Source organism: Brachyistius frenatus, unplaced genomic scaffold (genome assembly GCF_029030835.1).
Source record: "Brachyistius frenatus isolate BFR_SWC_R1_liver_20210118 unplaced genomic scaffold, ASM2903083v1 Contig_29, whole genome shotgun sequence".
NCBI classification, from domain to species: Eukaryota; Metazoa; Chordata; class Actinopteri; family Embiotocidae; genus Brachyistius; species Brachyistius frenatus.
The window spans coordinates 2,330,896-2,346,791 of record NW_027210628.1 but is presented as its reverse complement, the minus strand read 5'-3'; the positions used below and the strand labels follow the sequence as shown (position 1 = coordinate 2,346,791).

The 15,896-nt window shown below is 39.9% G+C and overlaps 1 protein-coding gene across 3 annotated transcripts; it reads left to right on the top strand.

Annotated features, from left to right (window-relative positions):
- Positions 1–3,280: 3,280 nt before the first annotated feature.
- nexn (nexilin (F actin binding protein)) lies at positions 3,281–14,876 on the top strand. Of its 3 annotated transcripts, XM_069699127.1 has the most exons (15): positions 3,281–3,420; positions 5,426–5,849; positions 5,975–6,172; positions 7,175–7,259; positions 7,369–7,517; positions 8,987–9,187; positions 9,304–9,477; positions 9,734–9,922; positions 10,998–11,189; positions 11,815–11,859; positions 12,240–12,434; positions 12,686–12,907; positions 12,994–13,179; positions 13,312–13,675; positions 13,827–14,876. In XM_069699127.1, the coding sequence occupies exons 2-15, from the start codon at positions 5,475–5,477 to the stop codon at positions 13,835–13,837; spliced, it is 2,586 nt and encodes an 861-aa protein (XP_069555228.1). In that variant the 5' UTR covers positions 3,281–3,420; positions 5,426–5,474; the 3' UTR covers positions 13,838–14,876. The 3 variants fall into 3 exon arrangements, with proteins under 3 accessions (XP_069555228.1, XP_069555227.1, XP_069555229.1); XM_069699126.1 differs by lacking the exon at positions 13,827–14,876 and having other exon boundaries at positions 13,312–13,695; XM_069699128.1 differs by lacking the exons at positions 11,815–11,859; positions 13,827–14,876 and having other exon boundaries at positions 13,312–13,695.
- Positions 14,877–15,896: the final 1,020 nt, after the last annotated feature.

Here is a 15,896-nt window from a genome sequence, read left to right as displayed (position 1 = left end):
AATATTATTTAAAAGAAAATCACTTTTTAGGGTTGTCAACAAGCCAGTGATGCAGAGCAATGCATTGTTTACGCCACTGCCTGTTAGCTGGTGAGACTGACATTTGTTCATTGAAGAACAATGGGCCACTTTGAAGCCCACTCTCATATGGACAAAAAAATGGTTTCAAAAGCAATCCTGTGATGGAGTATAACCAAATGTTTAAAGTCATAGACTTTGTAATTTTGGCCGGTAATACTGAATTCTGCAAAAGTTCTTCTTAGAAACAGTTTTTTCAGTATAAAGGTTTTGCTGAGTGGCTGTAAACCAGCTGGGTCCTTGTGCCTGCTCTGTCTGCAGGCAGCACCTGTTCTGTGCTGGAGTTGCTTTTTCTCCTCATGACAGCTGAGCACTCAGCAGTCACAACTGGGAAATGATGACATTACCTACCTCTTGTTTAGTTCAAGAGGGTAAAAGCAAGTCTCAAAGAGAAAAATACTGCAGGATCTCAACTTCTATAATGACAAAACAAACAGCACTGTATTCTGATTTCAGAGACAAAGAGAAGGAGTGAGCTAAAAGAGAGTTAGCTTGTCCTCCGCAAAACAGTTCAAACATATGTGTGAGGTTTTTAGCTAAGAGGGTTTGGTTTGTACCTTTAGGAGCATCAAATGTCAATTGAGCAAAAAAACAAAACAGAGACATTATAGAGTGCATCACCAACATTGTTGGGGTTACAACAAATAGTCCTGAAAAATCTTCACCATCCAAATAATTTTCAAGATCAGTCTGCCTAGCCAGACTGTTGCTCGGGGATAGCCGGCGACTGAGCAGCTCAGTTGAGTTGTTTTTTCTTTAAAATGCAAAGCAGGTTTTGTAATTCAGTGAAATGAACAGTTGCATTTGCCATTTGGTGAGGACTGTTTCCAACGGGCCACACAGCGTCATAAGTCCATGCCATTTAACATGGATGCCTCAGATTTGTATGCCGAGACAGCTGATCACTTTTAATGGACAAACAACCAGTGATGATTTGTTTTCTACAAAATACTAACCTCAATAACGACAGACAAGCTTAACATGTTTGAGCGTCATGGCTGATATTACTAAGACCCAAAAGGACACACTTTATGTTGGACATTAATGAATCACTGTGGCATTTAATTTAATTGGCAGGAACCTGTTGTACCTCCTACTTAGTTTCAGCTGGGACATTAGTGAGCAGACTGAGAAGAGTCGTACATTATTTCACTTGTTTATGTTTGTTATATAGGCTGATATGATGAGAGGAGGGAAAGATACAATTTTGAATGATTTGTTGACAGTCTGTCATGTGACATCAAAAGTGGAGGAGTTTACTTTAAATTTGTGTGTCCATGCATTTTGCACGAGGCACAGTTTTGACCTGCTGAGGCGGTCTACTGGGGCTTCAGGAGGGAGCATGGGCTGGACCACCACAAAAATATTCATAGGGGTGTCAGGGTTGTGGCAGCTGAGGCAAAGGCGCAGTCTGACTCAGGTTAGCTGTCCTTACAGTGTTGAGTAGTTGCCACAGCTGTAGTGCTATTTAAAGCGGTCCCCTTGTTGTCCCTGATGCCCTGCAGGATTCAGAACAGAGGAGGACAGGGCCCTCAGTGCCCTGAGAGGTCAGAGACCCCAGCCCAAGTAATGCCTTAATCCGAGCAGGAAGTGAAAAGACCAAGTCCAACACACTGCTGTAATGGCAACTTTATTTCTTTTAATGTTCAAATCATGTAACTTTATTAAAGTTAATTTTTGTTTTACAACAATTTGAGATATAATGAGCATTACAAAATGAATGTGTCCGCGCAAATGTGTATCAAGTACAACCACAAAAAACTCACAGAAAGAACAACAAAGAAGTGTAGTGAGCTTGAACTACATCCACTTTATTTAGTTTCTACACCACACTTTAGTTGTATTGTCTGCACCTGAAGATTTTATGAAAGGGCTTCCAAACAGTCTCAATGCGTTTTTATCAAAGGGAACCCCAACCTTTGAGACTCTCAGGTTTCATTTCTAAGTACAGTATTAGTCAGAGCTATGGCCCTCCTATTGGGGGTTTCCCAAAAACCTCAACGGTGGACTCAATAGACTCACTGAGTATTTGCTGAAATTATGTAACTTTTACTGTTTTACTGGACCATGACATTTATCCTTAACATGATCATTTTAAAATGAATTTTGCATTAGCGTACCAAACATGGTAGAATATTACAGGCTGTAACTGTCTTTACTTTCTGCATTTCCTGCCAGATGCCTATTTGGTCAGTGAGTCAGCAGCTGTGCATTAGAGCAGACTAAATGTGTCTGCAGCAGGGTCTCTATTTACATCCACGACAGTGAGAGAAGCACTTTCTCATCTTAGTTTAAATGAAAATTTGTGGCAGCCCTTTGATGAACATGTTACACTTGACTATATGACGTCAGATGTCTGATATGTAGGAATTTCTGAACTACATGAGATCATATTGAAAGGATGGTTTTCTGTTGCTCTTGGCATGACGATGTGAGTTATAACTTTCATTGCATAGAAGAATGACCACAATATCTGGTGCTGCCAAAATAAAGGGCAAGCTTGTATCCCTCTTCATGACACTGATAAGTCAGGAATCCTGGCTCCAACAGGCCAACAAGCAGATAACAATAAACTCTGTCTGCATTAAGATTGCAGTTGTCCTAAACAGACCTGTTCAAAAGAGTGTCCACTTTATACTTTACCAGACAAGCTTGTCTTCACCTGGTATCTAAATGTGCATTAAGTATAAGTTTTCTGCAGAAAACCACACAAAATTTGTTGTGTAACAGGTAAATAACAAACACAACTATACATAATATAACATATTTCACACAAAGTATTACCCTACTGTATATTAGGCAAAGGTTGATCCTAAATGAAACTTTATAATTGCATGTGCACTTGTTTCAATCTCTGGATGAAAAAAATGTATCTGAAAGAATAAAAACATATCACTAAGGTAATTACCTCTGAATCATGTGATATCAAAATATAATTGTAAGTCTATAATAGTCTGTGTCCCTAAAAGTCCTATCAAATTATAAATGATTTTTGTTGATGATGTTAAGTTAAAGTTTTAACAGTATTTGTGCAGCTGTGACAGCAATGACCAGGATTGTCCTGTGCGGGTGCACGTGTGTGCGGACACGCGTGCGGGGCAACAGCTGAACCTGTGGCAGGCGCGCGCGGAATGCCGTATCCGGTAGAAAGTAACGGTACTTTTATGGAAACGGCTCACCGACACTCGACCAGCGACCAGCAGCCAGTCGAGTTGGTGCACCGAGTGGTCGCATCTCGGATTGTCCCGCTTGGTTTCACTTCTTCTGGTATTTAAACTACCCAAAAAGGATTTCGTTTAAAAATAAAAATTATAAACAGGAGGACGAAAGCACGCTGAAGAGGTAAAATCTCTTTTTTTTTAACAGATTATTTTGGGAGATGAGGCCATAAAAACTATAAAATAGACAAGTCTGTTTATTATTATTATTATTATTATTATTATTATTATTGTTATTATTTAAACATAGGCTACCATGCATTTTAAATTACAGTTTAGTCTGACATCACGTTTTGAAAAAGGTTTTATTATCGTGGTTTGTCACAGTTACACTTCAGGGTCACTAGTCAACATGCTTCCGGATATGCAGACACAGAAAAAACAAATTGAATTCTTATTCTATCAAAAATATTTGTTGCATGGGTTATATTTTGACACATGAAACTATGTGTTTCTGTCAGGCTTTTATTTTCCAAAGCACTGTCATGATTTTCTGTGCCAGCTGTGTACAGAAATAGGACATCACCTGCCAAAACTATTTGTTCTGTTCCTGACATGTTGTATTTGAGAGTTTATTTGCCAGGAGATCTTCACCTGTTTCAGTCAAGTAAAATTTGAATTGATTTATTAGACAAACAATGATTTTTCCTTATAGCCAACAAAACAACTGGATGCAGAGCGAATGTTTTCAACGTCATCCTAAATAGGATGTTAAAGGATATTATATTTAATTATATATAGTAGGGTCTACTGTTTATATCCAACCATGCACAACAGAAGAAACACCACAGGCTGCTTGGGGAAAATTATGAGAGGATCCTGTAATTGTCAGTCTGTGCTGTCAATCTCCTGACAGTCAGCTCCTTGCCAGTAAAACTGAGGGTGGAAAAATCCAAATGATAATGTACAAGCAAGTGAGCACATTAGCGCAGTGATTATCTGATCAAATCAGTCTCACTTTTAGTGTCAGATACCAACGTCAGCATTTGATTCTAATCCTGATTTCAAGGCCGTCTGAAACTCCTGCATATGTTTATGGATGGAAACATGAATTGTATGTGTGCTTAATTGGCAAATACAGTTAGTTTGATTCCAACCACAAATGTGATGTAAATGTTAAGCTGTAAATATTAAGCTAGTAGACTTTAGACTTCCAGTGGGATGTTTTTTTTAAGCTGACCACGCCAGTGAGGCCTACAATGGTCGCACCTCAATGTGTTGACTGTAGGTCACACACTGAAAAGGCAGAGCTCCTAATAAGCAGCATTGTGTCACAGTACTAAAGAAAAGATACTTGAGGATGAACAGCAGCAGCTTTTGTGTGGGATGACTAACAGTCCAAACAGCTCACCATTCATCCAGTTGTCTCGCTCCTAGTCTGGCCATTTTGTCAAGGGTCTGTGGGGCGACATGTGGGTGCCAGCTTGAGCTCTGTCCAACTGCCTATCACTCATCAGAAATAGCCATGATCACATGTCCTGGACCCACAAGTGGGCTATAAATAGGGGCGAGCAAGCTTCCAGACACAGCAGCTCTCTTTGCCCCTAAGTCTGTGTTCAAGAAGTGCTTGTTGCTCATACAGATCTGATATATCAGAAACATATATCAAATGGGAAAAGTAAATATTCTAACTTTTCAAATGACTGTAAAGTAGGGGGGGTGGGAATGATTGAGCAAATATACAATTAGTATTTAACTGAGCTATAAAAACACAGGTTACGAAAAGATCTTAACTATAAAAAATTGAATCAACAAATTGTTAAAATGTTTGATAAAAGAAGTTGTTCTTGTTTGACACTTTGACACACGAGTGCACATATGGACAGGCACTATAACTCAGATAACAGCCAACAAAAGCACATAAACTTCTTGTTAACTAGACCAGTCTTAATTTTGTGACATCAGTCACTAAGTCATTAAGCAGCTGCAGTTTCTTTGTAGTACCGTACTTTATAGTAACAATACATTCTTTATTTGAGAAATAGATTTAGTAATTTACAGAAATTAAAGTTATTGATTATAATTTTTTGCGCCGACTTCTGTTTCTTTCTCAACTGTTTGTAGAGCAGATAGTGCCTCATGCACGGAGGAGGCAGAAACATTTGAACCATGAATTCTTTGCTTTGCAGGTAAAATTTGCACAGAGCCTCTTTGTCAACTTGTTATTGTGGTACAAACATGACGGAGGTGGTGCAGGCTGTGGTTGCCCAGGACATCGAAGATTTCGCAAATGAAACTGAACAGGACATGAGTGATCCAGAAAACAAAGAAGATGATATGAGTCATGAAGAAGATGACGTGACGGTCAATATGGCCGAGGAGGCAAGTGAGAAGACATCACACGCAGATGAAATAGCTTGCCACAGGAATGATAAAACAAGTGATGACACTGACAAGACACAGTTGAACGGCGTGGAGCACAAAGAAAATGACACACCAAATCATGAAAATGATCTATCAGAGGCTGTTTATGGTGTTGGACAGAAGACTGAGGATGCACAACCTGACACAAATGAAGAACAGAACATTTCTGATTTGGCACTGAAAAAAGAGGTGAGGCAGAAATATAAGATGAAAAACATCTTTACATTTTTGTGGATGATGTGATGGTCATTTCCCTTCACAGAAACCAACCTAAAATGACTTCTCTCATCACTGTTTTGACTGTTCAACCATAGAGACTCCTCAGATCCAGAAAGCTGGTGGCGAGGAGCTACGTGCCGAAGCTGGACAAAGACAAGGCTGACGTGTCAGGCAAGTTTGAGGCGATGCAGAAGGCCAGGGAGGAGCGCAGCAGGCAGAGGAACAAGGACGAGCAGCAGAAGAGGAAGGACCAGTTCATCAAGGAGAGGGAGTGGAATCGCAGGAAGCAGCAGGTCAAAGACTGATAACCCCACTAACCTCAGACTGTGGTCTGCATGGCATGATGAGGCATGACGGGGTGATGGAGCTGCGACTTAGAGTGAGAACTCAGTCTTTCCTACACTGCACTAAAACATCAATCACACTGTGTTTCATACAATTAACATATTAATTACTTAAATTAATTTGATGACTTTTTTTTAAAAGGTGGTCATTTTATCTATATTAATGTGGACTAAAAGTCTGAAACCTATCAGCCCCATACTTTAAACACATGTTGTGCAGCCATGCATTGTTCAACTCTTTGAACTCGGTTTAAAATTGTAATCCAGGTCCAAGATTTACCAAACACATTGAGCTGGGTAACACTGGAAAAAGTGTGCATAATAGTGGTGAAACAAAAAAGGATTGATTAATCGTCAAGAAAGACATTTAAAGACAAAAAGAAGAAATTTGAATGGACATTTTTTATAATGTTTCAACATTTTATGCTTTAATTTTTTGATTAGCTCATTGTAAAAATAATAGATTAGTTATGATGAAAATATATGTTAATTTCAACCCTAATATCCCCAAGATATCTACATTATATTGCTTCATAAGAAGGAATTTTGATATTTCATCACAAAAATAAAACAGGATATACATGTGTAAGATACTGACATACAGTATGTGGATGTCAGAGATCAAGAATTCAAATGTTAAGACAGCTTGTTTTGGAGATCGACTGTGGTGAAATAAATGATAGGGTTTTATGTGAGTGGATTATCAGAGATACTAAGACAGACCAACCTGCCTGTGTATGTTAGTGGCAGAGCCCGGACACCTAGGCTCACCTCCTGTCTGTGCTACATCACCATGAGCCAATCAGAGGCCCACCTGTAAACCACATGACCCAGCTATTAGCAGGGATTAGGTCCTTGTTCTTGCTGGGACCAGCATGGCTCCTGAGTGGCAAAGGAGATGATCCCAGCTAAACCGTAACCTTACCCCACTCTCCATCTGATCGGCTACAGATAAAGGAACTACTTGCCTCCAGCGATGAGGAAGAAGAGGTGAAGCCGGCAAAGGTAGAAAAATCTTACGTCCCCAAAATCACAGGTAAGACACACAAAGGGATGCAAAGGGTAGAACAAGATGAATACTGAGTGGTGGGATCTGCGAGGAAGAGGAGGCTGAAAGGTTGTGTCTTGCTCTGTGATGTCCTCAGGTAGTGTGAAGGGGAAGTTTGCAGAGATGGAGAAACAAAGACAAGAGGAGGAAAGGAAGCGGATGAAGGGCGAGAGGAAGAAGAGGGAAGCCCAGGACAACATGGAGAAAGCCAAAATCAAGAAAGAGTTGGCTCAGAAAGCCGCTGAGGTTAGTGAACCCGGGTAGAATTACACGTAAACAGTCACATTTCACAGGGAAGCAGGTCTAGATGGTTCAGTGCTGTGTGAGAATGGCGCACTTTTATCTGTAGTGATTCAGGTAATCCTCAACTGCCACTCAGCTGAGTTATTTTAAGTGGCAACTGAGATCAGATTGAACAGTTGGCAGAAGCCGGATATAGGTCTGAAACCAGCAGTAGGATTGTTGATGTGACCAGCCTGTAAACTGATGGTAATTAGGTCACTAACTGTGGAAGACTTGTGGAAAATGATGTGTGGTAAATCACATGAATGTTTTCAGTCAGTGCAGACAGAACAATAACAATAGAGTTTTTGACTTTCTCAGACACTTCTTGGTAATGGTTATGTTAGTATTCTTGTGTCAACAATTACAGGTAATTACCTGCTTCCTCTTTGCCTTCGTTCTACTCCAGTAGTGACAACAGTCAAAAAGAACAATGACGTTAACAAAACTCCAACAATTGAAGATCCTTAAGAGGACACGACTGATTTTATTAAGCTCTTTACTTTGAATGTATGTTTACTGTTCGGCCTTTATCATCATCAGTAACAATCAGGGTCCCAGGTACAACTGAGGACACTGAAGTCTTCCTCCTTCATGTAAAATCTCAGATATGATTTAGGCTGGTTTCACTATTTTACACCCAGTATTTTACCACCAGGTTTCAGTTTCTCTCCACCACAATTGGATTAGTAGCAGATAAGAAACTTTACAAAAAGCAAAGAAGTTATGATACAGTAATTTTAGTTTATTTGGTCTCTAGGTGCATTACACCATTTTTTTTTTAGGAGATTTTCCTTGAAAGAAGAGCAAAGCAAAGAAAATCCAATGGTAACATGAGCAATGTTAGCAACACCATTTACTAACAATCTAGATTCTACTAAAGTTTCTACTTTTTTCTGTGCCTTTATATACCCGTTGTGTACAGTGGGACGCAAACACACTTTTGACTTTACCATTTTTTCTTTTTTTTTCTTTGAGTCTTGTTACCCGTATATCATAATGAAGCCCTTGATCTCGTGATTAAAAACGCTCCTGTTTCAGTGTGAGGGAGCACTGACTGGGTGATCTAGAAACAACTGGAACAGAGCTGCCAGGTGTAGACAGCACATGACTGGCAACTGTTTCCCACACCTCCCAGGGATTAAATTAGCTCTAGACTTGCCTTCTGCGCCTGAATTAGTCCCCGCTATCTTCGACTGACTTACTGCAAATGGTGACATTAGAGTTAGCGCCTACCCACTCACACATGCTCTTATTCTCAGTTCGTGTGTGGCTTTGCTCTCTGAGTGACCTGAATTTATTTTTCCCTTTGCCACTGTGTCAAGCTGTCCACAAGAGTTTAGCCCCTTGAACATGACTTTCCATAATGGTCTTGATTTCATCAGTTCTTTCCTCAATGTCTTTGTGATACATTGGCTAATCTTACTTTTTAGGAAGGAGATGACACGATCCTGGTCCGCGTAGTTCCAGCGAAGCCATCACGACCTCCGGGCAAAATCAAGGTGAACTTTGAAGACATGGAGAAAAATCGAGAGGAGGACCTGAAGAAGAAGGCAGAGGAGGAGAAGAAGAAGCGATACGATGAAAACAGACGCTCCTTCAGGGATGCCAAGCGACACTCAGTTGTTGAAATGGTATGGAGAAATAAACATCAATACATTGTAAACATAAGATATTGTTTTTTTGTGTTTATGGCTGCCTTCATGATTGGGGAGCGCTTAAAAGGGTCTTATCACATTTCTTTGAATAGGATGACGAGGAGAAGCCTTCAGAGAAAACGCAGGTGACTCCCGGAAAGCTGAAGCTGACATTTGAGGAACTGGAGAAGGAGAGGCAGGACCAGAGGAAGAAGCATGCGGAGGAGGATGCCAAACGCCGCCTGCTGGAGGAGAAGAAGGCGTATGAGGAGGCTAAGCTGGGAATGGTAAACAAAACTTCAAAACATGACAATTTCAGAGAATAAACAACTGTTTAGAAATCCATTTTTTCCAGAAAACTATATCAACACATTTAAGTAATAGTTGTTACAACATATTCTGATACTCACAAGAAGTGTTTGGATTCCATTTAGACATCAAATTCAGTTAAAATGTACAGTTACAGTATATATAGAAGTTTTATGTTTGAGCTGATGCTGGGCTAAATGAATCAGTGCTTATAAAACTTTTGTGTCTCATCAGGAAGAAGACGAGGAAAACGTTGATCCAGCTCAGGAAGACAAGGAGGAATTGCGCCCAGGAAAATTGAGATTAAGCTTTGAAGAGCTGGAGAGGCAAAGAGTTGAAGAAGTGCGCAAGAAAGCAGAGGAGGAGACCAAGAGACGAATGGAGGAGGAGAGAAGAGCTTTTGCTGAAGCCAGGAAAAGCATGGTCAATATGCTTCCTATTATTATATATACAATTCAATCCCTTCCCAAAAAAAGTGAACTCAAGAGAGTTTTCTGGGAATATGATTTTTTTTTTAAACATATCTGGTGTTAATATCAGTATAGTTTTTATGTCAATGATCTAATATGTCCCTGACAAAGCAGCTGCACATTTTAGTGCATACGCTCTCTGGCAGAAAGGTAAATGAGGTAGGTTGGTACTGTTCTCATATCTATCTGTTAAATGTAAGACTACAGCAAGCAGCCTGTTTGTGTTATGCTGGAGACAAAGACAGGTTGGACCCAAAAGTAGGACTCAAAACATAGAGCTCAAAGTCTTTACTGGATGTATTTTCAAAAATATACAGGACTGTAGTTGAAAAATCAAAGGGCCAAGACAGAGGCCGAATCCAGTAAAACAGGAAGAGGTCAAAAAGACTTAAACTGGAGACAGTACAAAGGTATGAAGACAAAGACTCAGGTCAGGAGAGTCGAATACAGATCAAAAACCAGGAAGACTAACAGAGAATTCAGTTACCACAGGGGAGAGAAAGTATGAAACGATGGAGCGCAACAACAAACTGGCGCAGAATGACATAAACACACAGAAGAAATACACATGAGGGCGGGAAGACAATTGGACACATGTGGAAACAATCAGGGAAGAAGTAGGTACTCACACGAGGACAGAAAGTCAAAACACCTGAAACAAGAGGAGAAGGTAAGTACCAAAATAAAACAGGAAATGACATGGACAGAAAACATGAACTCAGACAGGAGTGGCTGTAACAGACTAACTGTAAATCAGCATGAAGACTGTAAACAAGAAGAAACAGCTTGTATAGATAATAAGAGATGGACAGTATGTTCAGCTAAGATCACTGGCTGCTTGCTCTAACTTCATATTGAGCATATTTATTAAACTTTTTGCCAAAGAGAAAATAAGCATATATCTGGAAATGTTGAACTATTCCTTTATGGTAGAATTCACCTGAACTTCTCCTACAAATGCATAAAAGATCAGTCAGACACTTCTCACCTGCAGTTCTCAAAGCTTACCTTATTGTGTTTTTGCTCAGCTCGTAGATGAGGATGATGAGGTACTGATGGCCCTGCTGAACCTGGAGGGCAGTGAGCCTGGGAAGATATGTGCCAGTTTTGAGGATCTTGAACGCCAGAGGAGAGAAGAGGAGCAAAAGAAGGCAGAGGAGGAGGCCAAGAAGAGATTGGAAGAGGAAAAGAGGACGTTCGCCGAGGCCCGCAAGAGCATGGTAAGTCTACATGGCACAGGGGCCCAAAAATTCCACAATGTGCATGTATTTGGCTGATCACTAACATGTTAGAGCCATGTTAGTGTTGTTCAGGCTTTGGCTGAATTTGCTGCTTCTCAGCTGCTTAGCTTTCCTTTGTAAAAGAACAGGGAGAAATCTGCACTTTGACAATATTTGAAACATGAAAACAATACATACGTAAACATTATTTATATTCAATTAATCTCGTAGCATTTAACACGGTAAAGTCCTTACAACACTACAGAGAGAAACCCAACAATTCAACTCGTCTCACATGACAAAAATTCCCCTTTAACAGGAAGAAAAACCTCTCATAGCAGAAAGGAAGAAAAAAAATTAGAAATATCTATATTGCTATTATTTTTTTTATAGTCCTTATTATTATGTCTAGAGTATAACAGCATTTGTTCAAGGATTATACATTAAATACATATCAGTTATGACAAAAGCAATTTTGGTCAACATAAACTAATACCCTGACCATCTAAATGTTATCAATTTGGATTACATTTGGATCAGTCATTTTTGTTAATTTATTTTCTATCATTCTGATTGGCTCAAAACATCTACACTGCTCTTCCCGTGTCCAAATTATTTCTTTAAGGGCCCTGGCCTGAATCAGGAAAAGTCTGCATATGGAGATGAAACAGTAAGATATTTTTAATTTCAGATATGTTACTTTTATACAAAAATAAAGGGAATCAACAGCACATAATACAGTGTTTTATTATGAATTTATTCCTTTAAGTATGAGGGCACAAAGTTCTACGATTATTCAGGGATTTTTGTTGTTTGTTTTTGTTGTTGTTTTTGGATGCATGTTATATGAAGAATGATCCTGTTTGGTAGTTTGCTGGTTTTATTCAATGCTGGGTAAGTATTAGACTGTAATTATTTTTGCTCTGTTTTGCGCTAAACTGAAGCCTCACTTAAGAGTGCATTGCATTAAACATGGATATAATACTTTAAGGAGTCAGTTACTTCACACTGTAACTGTCATGTCTTCTGTGTGTACACTTGTGTGTATAGGTACTAGATGAGGAGGAAGGGATGGTGAAGAGTGAGTCTCAGGAAGCACTGCACCCCAGAAAACTGGAGATCAACTTTGAGGAGCTGCTGAAAGAGAAGGAGGAAACTGAGAGGAGACACAAGGCCGAGGAGCGCAAAAAGAAACGGGAGCAAGAGAAGCAGGAATTCGAACAACTAAGACAGGAGATGGGAGAGGTCAGTGTAAAACAGATGAAAATTGCAATCATACCGTGTGCTTTTGGTAGCTCAGACTTTATCAGCCATTATGGCCAAGAAAAACAGTAGCTACTTTATTTATTTAGACAAATGTTTTCCTCCATCTCACATGAAAGAGTCACGTTTTAGGCACCTTAGAGCAGTTACAAATTGAACATTTTAATTTTGACATTAAAATATAATCAGAATATAATTTAATCATGCTGATTAAATTTGCTCAAATTTCACAGGATGAAATAAATGAAAGCTCGGATGTCATAAGCAAAGAGTATCAAGAGCTGACTAAGCTCAAGAGAACCGGCTCCATTCAGGCCAAAGACCTAAAATCCAAGTTTGAGAAGATCAAGCAGCTGACTGAAGAAGAGATTCAGAAGAAGATTGAGATGGAGAGAGCACGGAGGAAGGCCATCGATGATGAAATTAAAGAGAGAGAAGCTGAGAGGTTCCTGGAGGTAAAAACATTTTCAACATCAATAATTCAAGAGGTCATGAAGATACTTTTTTGTAATTCCATTATAATTGCTATGTTTTTCTGGAGGATGAGGAGAGCGAAACAACTTCAGTGAGGGCCGAGGAGTCGCCATTCAAACAGAAGGTGGACATGCGAGCCCGCTTTGAACAAATGGCCAAAGCCAGAGAGGAAGAGGAGAGGAGGAGGATAGAGGAGCAGAAGCTGCAGAGAATGCAGTTTGAGCAGCAAGAAATTGATGCTGCCCTCCAAAAAGTAAATCCTCCGTGTCATGGCAGAAGTATATATAAGCAAGATTCTTCCTAATGCTTGACAGCACAGCAAGAGTTTTGTTTTAGGCTGCTTTGACCTTGGTAAGTTTGTGATTGTCTTGTCATCTGTTTGCAGAAGAAGGAGGATGATGTGGAGGAGGAGGGGAGCATCATCAATGGTTCCGCAGCTTACGAAGATGAGGAGGATCATGCCAGGTCGGGGGCTCCGTGGTTCAAAAAGCCCCTCAAAAACCAGTCGGTGGTGGATTCTGAGCCGGTTCGGTTCACCGTTAAGATCACCGGGGAGCCGAAGCCGGAGGTGACCTGGTGGTTTGAGGGAGAGATGCTTCAGGACTGTGAGGACTATCAGTATATAGAGAGAGGAGAGACTTACTGCCTGTACCTGCCGGAGACCTTCCCAGAGGACGAGGGCGAGTACATGTGCAAGGCTGTGAACAGCAGAGGCACAGCAGCAAGTACCTGCATCCTCACAATAGAAAGTAAGACCACCTTGGTGTGACCGCATGCCTGCATGATACCTTCTTTCGGATTTCGACCTTCATTTTTGAAGTGGATCGCATGCTCCTCTTTCTCATGAACTCCGGCCGAATAGCAGATGTGTATAACTGCTCTTCTGTCTCTCTCTTGCAGCTTATGACTGATGCCCTTCCATGTTCTGGAGATTTCCCCTGTTGTCTCTCACTCCTTTTTTAAAACTTCTTCATCCCTCGTGGTATGGTCAAACAGCAGAGGGAAGAAAATAGCAGTATGCTTGGCATTCCTGACGGAGGGATACACAACACACACACGCACACAGCACACGCACACGCACACACACACACACACACACACACACACACACACACACACACACACACACACACACACACACACACACACACACACACACACACACACACACACACACACACACACACAAGATGTTGTTTACGTACTGCTCAACTGTAAAGCTGTGCTCCCTGTTAGGATGTAGGATGATATCTGTGCCAAAAAAAAAAAACAACCAGACATGATTCTTGTTCCCATGCCAAGGGTTACACAAAACTTCAGAACTATCTTTGCTGCAAGGCCCTAACAACATTTGTGATACCAGCAATTGAACTTTTGTACAGTATTGTATTACTGTATTGTAAATATCACACTTAATGGTCCATACATGGAAAAAAATTCTGCTTGAGGTATTGATGTGTAGAATGTAAGATGTTGATGTGTATTAATTAAAAGAATATGATAAAGTAACATCAAAATAACATCTTACATATTGCTATGGTGTTCTACATACTGCTCAACACCATCAGAATTAGTCAGCATGTCGATTTCTTTCCCATATGAGTAAATTATATTGTGATGTTTGCCTTGTGTTAGATTGAGGGGTCATCACTGAAGCATCTGTTGACAATAATATGTAATTTTAATGGCAGCTGCATATTGCAGGAACAAAACAATTAGAACTCATGTGTACATCCTGATTTTTATTTGCAGCATCTAAAAATGTGTATGTTGATTAATCATGCACCAACCCCTTTCTTCCTTTTTGAGCTAAGTGTAATACTCTTGATACAGTTGTCATTATTCAGTTGTCCAGGACAACCGCTTTATGGTTTGATAAAATAGGCTAGTCTGAATATTTGTCATATATTATTAATAGAATAAAGTTTTAATAAAATTAAGAAAATGAAAGCTATTATTGTGATGTCTTTTATTTTGACATTGAAAAACTGCAACCTATTTTACTTGCCTTGCTTTTGAACTGTTCCTTTAAGGCGGGGGTCTTCAATGTTTTTCAGGTCAAGGACCCCCAAATTGATAGAGAGATGGAGCAGGGACCCCCGACGATATATATTGTATAAAATTGTGTTTTATATTAAACTGGGCCTATTGCCATGTATAAACATACCTTGTTATTGTGCATTCAATACTAAGCTATTCAAATAATACACAGGTTCATGTATTCATGTTTTTATTTTAAACAGGTAAATGTTTTTTTTTTTTTTTTTTTTTTTTTACAACGGTATCTTTTTTCAAATAATATTGCAGCCCCTGTGCCTGGGATCTTAGTCAGCTGGGGACTGAATAGGCTCTCGGTCAATCACGGGGAACCTGACAGAGCCAGCATGTACCATGCAGCCTTGTGATTGGCACAGCAGCAATAGGGGCGGGTCCTCCTCTTTGTGTGCAGGAGGCTTTGAGGGATGGGTCCAGGCTCATCTCCTGCTGTGAGTAAACCCGTGTGTTGCTGAATGTGTGCATTTCTGACTGAAAGATAACATCTTCTGCCTCCATTTATCCATTCGCTACAATATGTTGGATTCATGTTAATGTGTATTTAAAGACATTTAAATTTGTGGGAAAAACATATTTAAAAAATATGGAAAAATTGTCTAATCAACCAAAAATTTCAAGACCCCCTGCAGTACCTCCGCGGACCCCTAGAGGTTGCGGACCCCCTGTTGAAGACCTCTGTTCGAGACAACAAAGGAAGAACGCTGTTTGTGCAGCTATGCATGGGTTGCAACTCAGTTCTGGTTAAATATGTACAAGCATTGTCCTTGTTTTTCAATGTTTACCATGAAATTGTCATCTGAGTAAGGGCTTTTTGAATTAGAGAGAAGAGAGTTTTGGAGTTTTTCTTGCTTAAGTTATTCCAAATTGAACCTGCTTGAAATGTAGTCACAAGTGATGAGACAAAATGGCAAAATA